At 31.1% G+C, this 17,584-nt stretch overlaps 2 protein-coding genes across 2 annotated transcripts in view; both read right to left on the reverse strand.

Moving 5' to 3' along the window:
• Positions 1-16,466, reverse strand: part of LOC134715762 (collagen alpha-6(VI) chain-like) — a 76,550-nt gene extending 60,084 nt beyond the window's left edge. The window contains exon 1 of the mRNA XM_063578186.1: positions 16,449-16,466. The gene's annotated coding sequence lies outside the window, so the exon portion shown is untranslated. The remainder of the gene's footprint in view (positions 1-16,448) is intronic.
• On the reverse strand, positions 8,106-13,164 carry LOC134716746 (collagen alpha-5(VI) chain-like). Its single transcript, XM_063579751.1, has 5 exons — positions 13,155-13,164; positions 12,198-12,311; positions 11,551-11,834; positions 9,094-9,367; positions 8,106-8,407 (listed from the first exon to the last, which is right to left on the reverse strand). Exons 1-5 carry the CDS (start codon positions 13,162-13,164, stop codon positions 8,106-8,108), a joined length of 984 nt encoding a protein of 327 aa, XP_063435821.1.
• Positions 16,467-17,584: the final 1,118 nt, after the last annotated feature.

Consider the following 17,584-nt stretch of genomic DNA (forward strand, 5'->3'; position numbering starts at 1 on the left):
ATTTTACATCAGTACTGAAAACCTTCTATCCTATTCGGGTAGACTTTACATACATACATTAAGTCGTATAAGAATAACAATATTAGTATGTTAAATTTGATGTATGCCTTTTTTTGTACTTCTTCGTTACATTTGTTGTTTTTACAGTGATATTAAGATGATAACACATTATTGACTGCTGTACCCCTATTTTTGACATTTTTACTCTTTGAGTATGTTTGTTTTGTTCATTCATCGTTGACAATGTAATGGAATTTGATGCGACTGTCATAAAAGTGAGAGGTTTAGCTAGCTATAAAACCAGGTTCAATCCACCATTTTCTACATTAGAAAATGCCTGTATCAAGGATTTGTATAGTTAGAAGGATTTGAATCTCGCGGTTTATCGTAATCGATTCCGCGGCGAGACTTCGCACTACTCGCCACTACTTCTACATTTTGTACTCGTCACTTACGGTATCGGAACGTAATTTTTGTCACGTATAGATAATACTGTTATGGTAACGGACTTTATTCATTCTTAAATGTAATTATTATTGATTACCACTTAATTTTCAATTGACAAAATATCGTAATTATTTAAGTGTTTTATTTGATGGACATTGTAACGCAATGTGTATTACGACAGTTGAAAATGTGTTTGTATGTAACTTCTGTAAATATGTATTTTCAGTCAATTGCCAAAGAAATGAAAACAAAATTTCATTCTTGTAAATGATGTCATTATAGCTATTTTCAACTTCGGAAACTATCAATCTGTGGGGAACAGGTGCAAAACAATATTTGTGGCAAAAATTGACCACACATTTCAGGACGATTAACTGCAAAATTTGCGTTTTATATACATGTCAGTGGCTGATCATTTTCATAAGGTTGGGACAAGTACGGTTAAAGAGGGGGCCCAGTGCTTAACCCTATCAGACTGCCTCGATCTGCATGTTACTCTTTATGTAACTAGCCGGTTTCAATCATCATAACCACGATAAAGGCATTAAAGACATGTTACCCAGTGTGTACTGCAAGCAATGTTTTTAATTGTACTATTCAATAAATAACATTACATCTTTAAATGAACTTTTCTTTTTTGTCAGAGTACTTAACCCAATTTGTGCATGAATTAAATAGGACAACCTTATAGTGTCAGAAGTTAACTTGAAAAGAGCGACTTTTTGTACAATTTTGGCTTGGATTGACTTAAAGCGCACAATTACAAATATACATGTAAAACAATAACTTTTGTCTATCAAGATAAGAAATAAAGATCCATTGAATAATCGCCCGTGTGGGAGTTCGTGTGACTCTTATGTTTTCTTTTCGTTACAGTCTACTCTATAAATCACTCAAGACTGAAGTGAACCAATGCACTAAAACAGGAATAATCTCAAGGACTAGAAGGTTAAGCAGATGGGCTCCACATTTGAAACCCTCCGTGTTGAAAGTCCAAATTCGGCGATATAACTCATTTAGTCGTGTTACATTCACGGGATAAAGGGCGAAATTGTTGTTAAGGCAATTAAAACAATTGAACATTATCGACAGATATTAAATATAGATCTAAGGTTGTTCTTAAGTTCGTAATTTTAATTGAAAATTACACTTTTTTAATTTCGTGCGTCCGCATTAGTCTAGTCGTTTCTAAGTTTATTATTTCTGCGCCCTCCAACGGTCTATATCATGTTAATGTGACTATCGGAGATAAGTCGGAGATTGGTGGAATATAACGATTGACATTATTCGGTTTAATTTTTTTTAAGCTTTTTTAACAGTCTGTTTTGACATTAAGCTGGTACGCTACTGGTAAGAGGAGGGTTGATAGCTCGCAAATATGTTTCACTCAGCAATATGCATCGTGTTTGCATCCACGTCATTTGGTTTCTGGTGGATAGATCTCATTGAGAAGCATAACACAACTCCTTTTATTTGTTAGTTCAAACTGGTATTTGTTAATTACATGAGAGTTAAGTGCATTTGCTTTCTAATATTCGTATATTTATTTTTTTTCGTTCCATAATTAAGATTATAACTATTGTATACTTACTGTAACACTGTACAGTAGTTCCGCAACAAATTAAACTTACAAGGAGAACACCAAAAATCATGTCTGCAGTTGTATAATTTCAGTTTAGAATACAAATCATAGACCGTTTTTGTAAACACTAAACACTCTTTTATGGAATGGATTTGTAGCAGCTGTTAATGAAAATAATATGATTGCATGTTAACTTAATGAAATTGCATGATGCATAACATATCAAAATACCTGTTTAACGAAAAATAACGTACAAACAAACATATGTTTGTTACCCCCATTGTCTGATAATGTTTTTTTGTATGTTTGATATGTATGTATATATGTGTATTGTGTTAATACATGTTGGTCACAAACTGTAAAATTTATACGACAATAAAAGATTTAATTTGATTTGATTTGATTTGATTTATTTTTGGACGGCGATGATTCTTTTGCTCCCTTATATTTTGTGTACCATTTTACAACTTGTTTGTTGTATCGGTGTCTTCAGTAACGTTTTGTAGTTCAATGATATGTTTGTATATATTTATGAATAATTTAATTTCGGATGTGGCACGTCTTCTAATAGGCTGATATTGTTTTGTCCATCAACTCATAGACATAATTTTGTCATGTGACCGTGACGTCATCAACGTTTTTTATGATTTACAAAAAATGGAATTCAGAATTAAATTAAAAGAAACGACCTTAATTTAATTTTCTGTTTATTCGAAATCACATAATAAATGTGTTGCACACTTTAAAGTAACCCGCTACGGGAGTAATTCATTGTGCCCCACATCTTTATGCTATTTCTTCATAGACAGAAAAAAATATTACAGTCATTCCTTAATAAGTGGTTAATTAAAATGATATATCACATCATAAATCTTACGAAAATGATATTAATAGAGTCTGTAAAGTTAGATTAGATCAATGCAACTCATCATTAAATATAAATTTAACTCAGTGGTAAAATCTCTAATAATGCTGTTTTTTGTACATTTTTGTACTTATATTCATATTGCTTTTGAAAGGTTAAACATATCAAAATATGTATGTGCACTTTAAATACTTATAAATCTGTCGATACTGTTTACTTATATTTTGGCATTTGACAAAATCAAGCGTTTCTCAGACTGTTTATAACTTCTTACACTTTAAAATTCGTAAATGCTGTACAGTACTGAATAATACCTTTGTTCGGGAGAATATGATTTACTTATTAGTTGTAATTGACTTCAGACGAGCTTTTAGTGACCGGGAGTACCATGTAGGGGTTTTCTGTTTGTAGTTTTTTTTTTTATTAAGTTTGAGTATTGATACATTTTTTTGTCTTTAGTGCCGTGTGGAAACATCCGAATTGTTATTACTAGATATTTAATGAATATTCTGTAATAGAACGTTTGTTAATTTTTATAGTAGATTTGAATACTCGTTTAAAAACTTGTATAACTATATTTTCAAACCTAACTTACCTTATCAAAATAGAAACAATTGTAAAATTTGAAATATACATTCTAATGCTGCAAAGAAAATCCAAAACTTCTCTATCAAAGACAGATGATCTGAAGTGGATAATACTTTTGGTTATCTTAGATAAGCATAAAATAGCAAAAGTTAAATACACAAAGGCAACATTTCTTACTATTTCAAACATTCATTATTTATTCGGTACACAATCCAAAGCTTCCGCTCTATGATGAAAACACTGCAGGATTTTTAATTCTCAAAATTGTAGAGCAATTCAATATATGAAAATAAAATGATAAAATCAAAGCCAAAGATGAACACATATTTTCAAATTCATAGTAGATATAAGTAGATATGTTATGAGTGTCTATGAGACAACTCTCCATCCCAGTCACAATTTGTAAAAAGTTAACCATTATAAGTCAAAGTACCGGCTTCAACATGGCGCCTTGGCTTACTCAAAACAGCAAGCTATATATAAAAGGCCCAAAAATTGACTAGTATAAAAACATTCGAACAGGCAAACCAACGGTCGAATCTAATAAAAAGGTAAAATCAAATAAAGGTAATAAAAAGCGAGAAACATTTATGAACCTCATCATTAAACGACAACCACTGAACATCAGGTTCCTAGCTAACAACTTAGGACAGATGAAAAAGATGCAGCGGATTTTATCGTGCAGCGGGTTTTATTGTCATAAACACCTTTATCCACCTTTTGTTTTATGAGATACCTAATATATGTCTATCCATTTGGTTTTTTTTTCATGTTGAAAATAACACGTGTACATCCGCAGAATATTAAGTTATTTCCCATTATAAATATTTATTAACTATGTAAATTAGAAAGATATTCAAAATCAAACACACATCCAAACACGTGAAATGAAAAAAATAGCAATTTATATCAAGCTTATATAAAAATCATCTAGTCAGGAGACGTAAATGTCATAACAAAGGACTGGTGTTGAGGTTGAGAATTAAGCAGTTTATCATGAATAAGCATACATATGTATGTGGTAATCGTTTTGTTTTAGTTGTTCTGTTGTTCGAAGCTGCCACTTATTTAAATTCACAAAGGACTACTACATTTTCCAAAGTTAATACTGAAAATACTCGATTTTCTACTGCCTGTTCCTAGTCAGGTATATGAGAGTTATTATCCATTCGTTATAAGTGTTGAAGCTTTTGATTTTGACATTTGATTACGATTTTTCCGTTCTTAATTTTTCTCGGAGTTCTTTAATTTAGTTATTTTACTTTCTGCTTATGTGCTTATCATATTTTTTAGTTTTCAAAGCAATAGTTTAGCAAAGGTTAGCTGTTAAAACATTTAAAGAATCAGAAATTCTTATAAAATGTATCGATACATCAATATACTCTAGCAATTACTGTACATTTACAATGAATAAAAACGTTTACCTTGATTGGTACTCTTCTTTACAATTTTTTTTTCAAATGATAGATTAAATTCACCAGATTTAGGACATGCGTCTAAGGTCACTCCTAAGAAAAGATTTAAATTCTTAATTGTAAAGAATAGTACCCGACTTCCTTGTTCCTCGCCTTGAATTTGTGAATGGTATTTAACCACATACGTAAAATTTGAATTCTGTTAAATATCGTCACATAACAGACTCTCTGTAAAAGTATTGGGAAATCCGATAAATAGTTATCAAAGGTACCAGGATTATAATTTAGTACGCCAGACGCGCGTTTCGTCTACATAAGACTCATCAGTGACGCTCATATCAAAATATTTATAAAGCCAAACAAGTACGAAGTTGAAGAGCATTGAGGAATCAAAATTCCCAAAAGTTGTGCCAAATACGGCTAAGGTAATCTATTCCTGGGATAAGAAAATCCTTAGTTTTTCGAAAATTCAAAGTTTTATATTCAGGATAAAATGCGGAATTAAGCATAGGTCTGTTCGAAATTTCACGATTTATTCAGATCATGATGATATGTAATCAGTACTTGAAATTTTCTTTATATACAATTGATGTTGTTGAAGTGGTACATGTGTTAATGTCTGTTCGAGAGAAAAAAATAATCACCTTATCATTCAAACATAATAATTTTACAGTGATCATCCCCCTGGTTTTGTTCGGGTACGTTTTACAAGTTTGTCTTTGACTTTTGAAATTGAATATCGTCTTGGATATTGTTTTCAGATGTGATTGATTACGATTCATCATTTCTTTTAAAATGAAAAAAGATCTTCGTTTCCTTGCAAGTAGGAAAACGCTTATTCAAAATACACGAGGAATTATATCTCAATACAAAAATAGAAAGGATAGCAATTAATTAAAAAACAAATGAGTCAAATATTAAGAGATATTATCATGTATACTAAGATTATAAGTAACTAAACGTGTTAACTTCTGTCATTATACAAAAACTTATATAGGTGTTTCCGTATGACCCATTGTTACCTACATGTTGATAATAACATTTAGAGAAAAAAGTAGATGTTAGCTTTTCCAATCAAATAGTTATCAAAGGTACCAGGATTATAATTTAGTACGCCAGACGCACGTTTCGTCTACATAAGACTCATCAGTGACGCTCATATCAAAATATTTATAATGCCAAACAAGTACAAAGTTGAAGAGCATTGAGGATCCAAAATTCCAAAAAGTTGTGCCAAATACGGCTAAGGTATAAACATATAGACCAACAACGTTAATTTCGTGCGTAAACGGGATAAGGAAAATACTAAGAATAGTAAATCCGAACAAATGAAGAAAAACAATCAGCGGTAGTCCTTTTTGTATTCTCTCATTTTCTTTGTCAAGTTTGCATTAACCTTCATCATATTTAAAATCGGAATTGACGTCTTTTCTTTAAACAGTTAATTAAAATACACTTTATAGTTTTTGCGTTAAAGTAAAATTTACCACTGTTTCACTTTTCCGAACAAAAGCTTCGTTTGAAAAAAAAAAAAAACCCAGACTTATTGTAAATGTATCATATAGTAAGGTAACCATGTACATATTGTATCTTTCCGCATAAATTCAAAAGCTAACCTTTCTTATATTTTGGTTAACACTCTTCTTTTCTATATTTTTTTTAGTATATAATTATATACATATTCACAAAATTGTAGATATTTTCCAAGGTCACGCTTAAAAATATTTTATTGGCTAAAACACAACTCTTCCTTGTCATTAGTATTTAATGAGTGTATCAATACAGAAAAAACGTGATTAAAAATTGAAGTTTAAATACCCGTTGAACATTTCAATAAAACTGACCTCCTTTTAAACTATTGGAAATACCTTATAAATTGTCCTTTACAATTAGATAACGTGTGCACAAACTATATAAAAAGAAAATGGCACTTGCGGCCGATGTACTTTTCTTAATTAACCCTCACCAGACATGTCCCAAGATAAATATTGGAGATCCCAGGCTTATATATAAAAAACTATATACAATACCAATATTGCTGCAACATGTTAAATTTTCAGTATTTACTAGTTTTTGTGAAGGTGATGGTAAAGGTGTTTTTATATAACATCTTTGTACAAAACTTAATTTATGCTCCATTTTTGGACATTATTTTTTCTAGGCTGTGCGTCTATTCGTCCGTCTATCTATTCGTTTGCCCGTTCGTTCGTTTGTCCGTCTGCCCCGATACAGGTTAAATCTGTTGGTCGAGATAATTTTAAATGAAGTTAAAGTCCAATCAACTTGAAACTTGGTACACATGTTCCCCATGATATGATCTGTCTTATTTTAATGCAAAATAAGAGATTTTACTTCATTTTCAAGTGCAGATGGGCATCTGTGAACTACATGGGGTACATTCTTGTTTTAAGTGCTATCTTTATGTACTAGCACTTGTTTTATCTCTCTGTTGTACTGCTAGTCCCCGATGGTATCGTCAGCTTAGCAGGTTAAGGTTTTCACTCTTTTAGACATGAATGACTTTGGTGGATTTGACTATTCTTTTTAAAACAAATGTATTAATGTATCTTGTGTTTCAAGAACTTCTTGTCATTCAAAGTTTTGCTTTTGGTGTTCGAGATGACTCAATAAATTTGTAAAGTGTTATCTTTTTAGTCTTAATCTTTTTTAATTAAAACTCTTTTAGCATAAAAATGGTACGTATAAACTTCAATATGTCATGATTGTCTTATATATAAAAATATGAAGATGTAGTACACTAACCACATATTAACAAAGAAATTTTTAATTCTTTATGTATATATAATGTTTCCAGAACAGTTTGTTAAAGATCCTCTTTCTATTTTGCTTTTTGAGTTTGTTTCACAAGACATTGATAAAGTTACAGCATATATTTGTTCTCTAAGAAAACATAAAACAAGTAATACATTTATTGTCGAGTACTAAATATATTGTCAACACAAATATAATATTTTGTCATTGCAGTGAGCGAGTCTAATGCTCTGAAGTCGTCACCTTCTGTATAAAACACATTACTAGGATCATGCAATACTGTCTGAAAATTTTCAATAACATTGTCGTCTGCAGCAACAACGCCATTTACTTCTATGCCATGTTCTTCAGAATACGAGACTTCTTTCTTTATTTCATACATATCAGTCCATAGTCCATTTGAAACAATTACCACCATCTTTCTTAGTGATGTGAACTAGTTACTTATTCGTATATGTTGCAAGGCATGGCTAAGGTTTGATGATGAATGGATGTCAAGGTCAATTTGTAGCGCTGCTGCGATACGTTTATCTTTGTCACCTGACCATGTTAAAGAAAACACCTCTTCCGGTTCGTCTGAATATGAATACATGCCGATACTAGCACTTGGGTTATATGATAACATTTTGTCTATGATCTTTCGTGTGGCTGTTAGACGATCGTTGAAATTTGTTATCGTTTGGTTGTCGCTTGTATCAAGAAGAATTATTACCTGAGCATCTTCCTCCAAGTTGCAATCTGTAAAAATATATTTACAAATTTATGTACAATGCTGTTTCAACATGTTTTGAAATGTGAGTGAACTGTGTTTTTTTTGGCAATGAGCAGTGTTCAACTTTCAAGTACAACAGACGCTGTGAATAGTAAAGGTATTCAAAAAAGCTTTAAACTGTATGTATGGTAGCAGAAGGAGTACGGTAAATATGTTAAACAGCAATTTTCTTTTCTACTTTGTTTTGTTGCTGTCTCATTGAGGTTACGTTATTTTCTATATAATAGAAGTTTATACAAGTGACAGGTTTAGCTAGCTATTAAAAAACAGGATCAATTCATCATTTTCTACATAAGCAAATGTCTGTACCAAAGCAGGAATATGACAGTTGTTATTCATTCGTTTGAAGTGATTGAGGCTTTGCCATTTGTTTGGGGATTTTTCGTTATGAATTTTCCTCTGAGTTCGGTATTTTTGCAAGTTCACCTTTAAAATAAAAGTTTTAAATAAAAGTGTGAAAAAACATATTTTGATTACTTCAAGTTCAATACATATTTAGCATAGAAGCGGTAAAAGAAAAAAAAATCAGATTGCTGTAATTGAAAAATACCAACATGTAACGTTCTGACAGTTCTTCAAAAGAACATTTAGAGTTTTGTACCTACTCATTCAAATAAGTTCTAATATATATATATATACATAATCAGAATACCTGTACAATCAGTATGAACTGTTTCTTTGAGAATCTGGTTATACATATCCTCTAGATGATTTGGACTAAAAGTATAAAACGGACTTTTTGAAATAGTCAACATCTCTGTATATGCAATCGACTGTCCGATTCCTACTGATAGAATACGTATACCCATTGATTTTATTATTTGTGCTTCGTAGAAAGCCTCATTCCTGTCTGTTGACAGACCGTCATGCATCAGGACAATGTAGCTTGTTGTACCACGTGATCCCTTGGAATAGCTTGTTATCATCTATAACAAGAATCAAATTTAAATTTATTTAACAACTTATTCAGGCCAGGTCAACAGGTGTATACAACAAAGGGGTACATATTTAAAACAAAGATTTGCTACGAATAACAGTATTATTTTTATATACTTGAGGACATTTGGTATCAAATAAAACATTGTATGAAGAGCCCTTGTTGAAATTCTATTTTGCCTTTAAAAATACACATATGGAAATGAAATTAGAGATCGTATGCGCCTTTTGCGTAGATCAACAGCACTTTTTTTATAACAAACTTTCGGTGAATTATACACTCTAATGTAATTCCAAATATGTTTAACTTTTCATTGTTTTTGACAGGATATGTCATTCATTGTTTTAAACTGTAGACAACATAGCTATAAATGCTTGAAATTTTATGATGGAACATTGAAAGGGGTTGCGACGGAAAAGTGTTTTCCTTGCTATATCTTTTGGTAGATTATAAATAGAAGACTATGAATAGAAGATATGACAAAGGACAATTATTATTATTAAATTTAGGAGAAATACTGTGGATTCATCATTTATGTTGGATACCAGTTTTCGTTGATTTTATGGAAACAGGTGACCCACGAATTTAAATGTTTAACGATAACATATTTTAAGTAATCCTTTTGGTGAAGTAATCCTTTTGTGAAAAGGAGGTTCTATTGGGTATAAACACGAAACAACTAAAATATGATAATTTTTTAAACATAATAATCATATATTTTAAATGGACACTATGGAAAATTAGGAATTCAATAAAATTTAATAAAACGCCTAAAACACCACAAGATATTTATAAAATCTGAAAACAAAACTTGAAATATAATCTAAAATTTGTTCTTCTTTTGAAAGGCGTTGATATCATTGATAAGACAAAATTGGAGTCTGTAATAATGAAAATTTAGACATTTTTTATACAGCTTGAGTCAAAGTACATTTTTTTTATGGTTTATAGTATTAGAATAATAATTGTATCAAAAACAAATGATAAAAAAAAAGTATTAGCCTATCATGGTTATTGTAGTAAATGCACATCTTTTATGTGGGTATCTTATAATTATTTACTTACTATTTTGAAATTAAAGTGTAGAACTGTTAGATGCTGCTAACATTATATGGATATTATATTTTTTACACTAAATGTATTCCAAGGTTAAAAGTGGATAACTTTTTTTTATTGCCTTCTATTTCCCCTGGATAGATGGTTTCTTTTTGTAAACAGGGACCCTTAGCCTGATCCTGGACGATTAAGGTAATTGTACACAGGAAATATTTAGAAATAAAACGTTTGTATGTCTTAAAAAAAAAACAATAACATATTTTCAAACAGATTGTATTCAGCCTTTATCAGAACCCACGAAATCAAATATCCATGAATAAAGGCAGCAGTAGTATACCGCTGTTCGAAATTCATAAATCGATTGAGAAAAAACACAAATCCGGATTTCAAACTTAAACTGAGGGAAACTCATCAAATATAAGAAAACTACGACACCACAGAAACACAACATTGAAATGTAACACCATGAACATTCCACATTTTTCTTAATCACCAAAAAATGGTATTCCACAAAAATAAATGAATCGGCTTTTAACTCAAGTTAGTTGTATTTTGAGACCATTTGTGAAATTATATATGCATTTAGATCTGGTTGAACTTGATTTGTTACCCACAAAACGATATATGTGACGTTTAATGATTTTCTCATCCCAGGCATATATTACCTAAGCCGTATTTGGCATAACGTTTTGGAATCTTGGATCCTCAATGCTTTTCAACTTTGCACTTGTTTGGCTTTATATTTTTTTTTAGATCTGAACGTCACTGATGGATCTTATGTAGACGAAACGCGCGTCTGGCGTATAAAATCATAAGCCTGGTACCTTTGATAACTTATTATAATTTCAGCTATATAATCTAATTAAATATCGCGCGTTTCGTCTACATAAGACTCATCAGTGACGCTCAGATCAAAATAGTTAAAAAGCCAAATAAATACAAAGTTGAAGAGCATTCAGGATACAAAATTCCAAAAAAGTTGTGCCAAACATATACACAGCATTAACATATACACAGCATTAAATTTGATGACTTCGCTAGTGGTTTTTTTACAGAATTTACATCATACAATAATAAAACCCTTCAAGACTCATTTTTTTGAAATCCCTAGTTTACCTCACGAGCTTGTTGTAATGCCTTAGCTGTGTATGTGGCAGCTTCCTCTCCTTTGACAGTCTTTAAAACAGCATTCATATCAGAAACCGATGTGTAGTCATCGAGATCAAATAGTACTGTGGAATTAAAGTTATAGGTTATAACACCAATTTGGAAATCATTTGGACCAATAGGAACTTTGCTGATGAATTGATTGATAAAGTCAATGCTTTTATTAATACCATTTTTCAAGCTGTCCGATGTATCCACTACAAATACGATGTCTGCAGGACCTGGTCTACAGTCTGAAAAAGATAGATTAAAAAATGTCTCAAATACATTTAAAAAGTTAAACAAAATATTACACATCCTATGAACACATTTTTTTAATTGTTTAATATCTGGTTTAGATTATATCACATATACTAGACAAGAACAAGACCTTATTTAATATTCAAAGAACCAGATAATTTCATTTTGTGATTTTTAAAGCGCAATATAAAAGCTTTCATTCATTCATTGATTTTAAAAAGTGTTCAAAAATATTGAGTGTCCAAACGTACTGGTTAAAATGTATGTTTTCAAACACTTCTACCGATACATATGCACTCGACTATCTTCAATATTTTTGTATATAGTAAATGGGGATTTTGTATTGACGATCTAACCTTTTTCACAAACACTTCCTTCGTATCTGCCGGTACAGTCACACGTGAAATCATTAAATAGATTGTTACACGACCCTCCATTTAAACAGGGAACAACATGGCATTTGTTAAAATCTGTAAAACAATAAAACAAAGTACATTAGAAAGAAGTAAAAACACTAAAATACTGAATTCCGAGGAAAATTCAAAAAGGAAAATCAAAAGTCCAAACACATCAAACAAATGGATAACAACTGTCATATTCCTGACTTGGTACAGGCATTTTCTAATGTAGAAAATGGTGGATTGAACCTAGTTTTATAGCTAGCTAAACCTCTCACTTGTATGACAGTCGCATCAAATTCCAGTACATTGTCAACGATGTTTGAACAAAACAAACATACTCAAAGAGTAGGTGTCAATAAGTCATATTTTTTTAAAGACTTTTAGACGCGTCTCAGCATTTAAATATTTTCGAAAATGCCAAAATTAGTAGTACAGAACGAAACTTTTAGCACACTCCTACTTTGTTTGGCCTTTTAAACTTGTGTGATTCTAGTGTCACTGTGGAGTCTTTTGTTGACGAAACGCGTGTCTGGCGTACAAAAGTTTAATACTAGTATCTATGTTCAAGTGATTGACTAGTAACCGCTAGAATACAGACTGTAAAGTGTTTGAATTCGCTGCCTTGATTAAAACGCCCCTTTGATTTATCTATAGAGAAATATTATATGTATATTTACACTCTTTTACTTTGTCCCCATTTTGAACTAATTTATTTGTACAAAAGAACACATCCTTTGTAAAAAACAAAGAAAAAACATATCATATACATCAACATACGACAATCATGAAAAAGTAGGCTGCCAATTTGGGAAAAGCATATACAATTTTGGCGAGGTTAAATTAGTTTGATGGTGCAAAACCATCCCCCTAACCTTGGATTGAAGTGTAACAGCATAAAAACATATAACAAACCCCCAGTCATGACATGGCAGAGTATTTATACATCCCAAAATTTCAAAAGGCAATTAGTTCAGATCCTTGAGGACGCACAGTTATTGACAGCTAGTTCAAAGCCAATTAAAAACTAATGATAACGTCATGCCTGTAAGACTAAAAAAAAGTCAGAACTTTGTGCAAGATTCATGTATCGACAGATTGAAAAGCTCTTGATGTGCATGTATATTTAAAACTGATGCATTGTATTCAGATTGATTTTGATGTACTGATATTGAAATCAATATTTATATCAGTAAAATCAATTTTCAAATATATAGTTAAATAAAATCCTACCTGTAGCACAATCGGTTGCTGGGTCCCAGCCTGGAACACATTGACAGTTATAGCTGGTACTTGTGTCTTGGCACGTGGCTCCGTTATGGCATGGAAAAGACAGGCACTGGTCATCTGATTAAACAAAATTGCTATTTATTGCAAACTTATCACACCACGAACAGTAACATTAGCTAATAATGTATTGTTTGCACTTTGAGTTACTTTTCTTTGTAGGATATACAAGTGATATGATTAGCACTTTATCTAAATTATTTCTTTACTATATAGATTTAAGAAAATGTGGTATGCGTATCAATAGACAATCCTTCATCCAAGTCCCAATTTGTAAAAGTAAACTATAGGTAAACTTTATAGGTCAAAGAACGGTCTTCAACACGGGGCCTTAGCTCAAACCAAAAACCAAGCTATGTTAGGCCTCGAAAATGACTACTGTAAAACCATTCAAACGGGAAAACCAACAGTATAATCTTTAAAAAAGAAAACGAGAAACGAAATTCATGTATCTTATAAATATTTTTTTGTAAAACTATATCCTATGAATTTTTAGTTTACCTGTACAGCCTAACGTGTAATGTTCTGGACATGGTGTAGCTAGGTAACAAGCTTGTGTTGCAGTACATGTATGACCAAGACTACAATAATGCTCCCTAGTCTGTTCGTTGTGCATCTGAAATGAATTGTTTTTGGTATAAACTAGACTAAGTATTAAGCAAAAACTTTGGAAAGTGCAGAATTAATACTAGAAAAGTCTTGATAATGTGTTACACTAAAACAATTTCATTATCACAACAGCTGTTTATCTACCAATTCAGACAATTTTGAACGAAAATTGCAATTGTTTGAATGACCAGCTTTTGCATCAGAGGACATCGTTACCCAATTCCAATTCATTTGTAACTATACTCAAAGTACAAAGTAGTTTTACTTCCGAATTGGGGGAAAATGTCCTTCCTTTTAAGAAGTTAGTGAAATATTACCAGTTTTTTGCAGTTTTAGCCCTATTTTATCATTAAGAGTATAAGTAAGCAGAAGCCTGTTTATTTGATGTGCATGTTGATACATTTGTTTCTGTCCGTAAAATTTGATTTTGTTTATTATTTTGTCATGGTATATGAATTCGCTGTTCTCGTTTGAATTGCTTCACATTTGATATTCTGGAACCTTTAGAACCTTTACTATACTGTATAGGTTTTGCTAATTGCTGATAGTTATTCAGAGTTAGAATGAGTCTAACATTCCTTTACGTCTGTTAGAAATGTCAGGAGATATGTGCTCCTGACACCCTTAGAATAATTCAGGACACACAGCTCTAACGAGAATTGATCCTAAAAAAAGTAGCCTTGGTGTGAAATAGATTTAGGGATATCTGTCTAATGTCTGTGAGGTTTGCGTCTCATAAACGTGCCACTATTTCTACTTGTTCTACAGCCATTTAGTACGTCGTCGAGTGTTTACCATACAATTGGCTTTGTTTGCTTCAGCTTCACAATAATGCTCGTCTGTGTTGCATCTAGGATCACTTCTTTTATTTCTAGTTGGAGCTTTGAGGAACGAGTGTGCTTCACGACTTTGTATTATCCAGGGAGCTTCTACTTCTGCATAGTGTGTGTTAGCTAATTCTACAAGATCAATATTGTTCAGTGTTAGTTTTGAAAAGAGGATGTCCTTTAAAAACAATTGAAACAAATTGCATTTGAAATGGTTTTATTCGCTTATTCATTACCCAAAATATATTGAACATAGCCGTTATAAACATTGAATTTCAATCAAAATGCGCTACATAAATTTAAACATTTCCAACTCTTTCTGTTGTTTCCTTGTAGTATTTATCCCCTCAAAATTGAGACATCAAATATGTATTTATAATCTTTTTTTTATACGTAACTACAAAAAAAACACTGTTTTAAAAGATATATAGAACAAATGGTATCATCGTTATTATGTTTGGCTGCTTACTTACCTATCAAAGACAAGACTACGACTATACGTGAAATATACATCGTGCTACTTCTAAAAAGAGAGTAAATAATATTATCTATACATAATTATGTCTGCAGTAGATAACGATTCCCTTCATTGTATTATAAGGATAACACCAGAAATATTTGCCTTTTCTTTTTTAGGACTCGAAGTAAGCAAATAGTTATATAGCAAGTCATACAAACTAACCAATAGAATCAGAAGTAACTTGAGTTGTCTAATAATTTTTCATTCTGTAGTGTAGTGACAATTTCAAAATCTTAACAAATAATTTCTGGGTAACAATGTCCATTCTTTATTTTATATGCAGTATATACAGTTGGTAAGTTACAGTCGCATTAATTCAGCATTGCTACCTGATGTTATACTGGTAAATCTATTTTCGGTGGATTTGTATTTATCATATGGATTGTTTGAAAGTATTACGTCAAAACTTTATCAGATGGTTCTTAATTTAAGTTTTTGCTTTTTAAAGTTTGGTTGCTGAATAGCAACATCATCCAATCTATTGTGTAACGTTTCCTCAATGCTTTGGGAATAAAGTTTGCGAACCACTCATTGAACAATCCTTCCAACATAGTTAGAAATGTCCATGTCTGCATGACCTGTTGCAAGGAAAATTTGTCAATATCTTTAAGTCTATTTACCTTTTAACTATTTAACTTTTATATTTACACCAAGGAGCAGTAACATATTGCATGCAAAATACTTTACAATGGTCTAAAAACTCAGATCTGTTTAAGCTAATCACAAAAAACCAAGGTAGTTAAGGAGAAATAAACCGACTTTTAAATGGGAAGTCTGTGAATCACTACCCCTTTCCTTCGTAAATGGTCGTTTTATAATATATATAAATGTTTTGTCATTTTAGGAATTTAGAAGGGATCAAGGATCGTCCCTTGCTATTTATTACTTTGGTAGATTTAGAGCTTGACATATTGAATGTATTGTAGTCTACTATGGATGAACACCGCATGTGTAGAGAAAACTTACCTTGCCTCTGCTTTGGTGAATAATCTTCTTTTGACTATTATTTCACAATCTAATTTTCTTATTTAAATGGTTACATAATTGTGATTAGATGCCATGATGCTACTTCCTTGTAAAATATATTGTCTTTACAAATATTTAATTAATAGAAAAAATCAATGAAATTGAATAATCGTTAAAACTCTTTAAAAATAGGAAAACCTTTAAACATATTGGAAATCCCGACAGTCGATTGTACGTATCTATACAATACTTAATTAAAAAACATTTGAAATACCTTTATAAACTTATATGTCAATAAGCATAACTTAAATTTACAAAAATATATGTTTGTTTATAAAATATGTAGATATTTTAAATGATGTTACAATGGTAATATTTTTCATAATATCTCACGAGTCTCAATGGATTTAGATTCAACTCAACCTTTCTAGTTTTTATTCATATTCCTCAACATGAGTCAATCTTTTTATTTGATTGTAAATGTTTTTGGATATTATAATTGCTATTGCAACTTTTCCGCGACAGTAATACAGCTAATAATATTACTACATTTTTGAAACAAATGTCTGTTATGATGGTACTGACCTGAAATTGAAAGTTGTTTATATATATACGCATTATGTCCTATTCGATTAGTGATTTTTAGTTTTATTAAAATAATGAAACACCAAAAGAATGGTTTCTGCAATAGTGATTTTAAAGAGGGTCATAATCAAAACCAAACGTGAGATAGAGATAACAGACAACACTAAGCAAAAAGAAACACGAAAGGACAATCAATTTCATAAAATGAACTACAATATATACTGTTAATGTAAATTGTGTACAGTATCTTTAAAAATTCCTCCAAAATAAAGAAAAACAATAACATTTATTACAATTTGCTTATCAACATCGCTGTTGCACAATGAGAAGGTCCTTCATAAAAGAGGGACGAAAGATACCAGAGGGACATTCAAACTCATAAATCGAAAATAAACTAACAACGCAATGGCAAAAAAACAACAAAAAAAACCAGACAAACAATAGTACACAAAACACAACATAGAAAAATAAAGACCAAGCAACACAAAACACAACATAGAAAAATAAAGACCAAGCAACACAAAACACAACATAGAAAAATAAAGACCAAG

Source organism: Mytilus trossulus, chromosome 4, assembly GCF_036588685.1.
Source record: "Mytilus trossulus isolate FHL-02 chromosome 4, PNRI_Mtr1.1.1.hap1, whole genome shotgun sequence".
Taxonomy (NCBI): Eukaryota; Metazoa; Mollusca; class Bivalvia; order Mytilida; family Mytilidae; genus Mytilus; species Mytilus trossulus.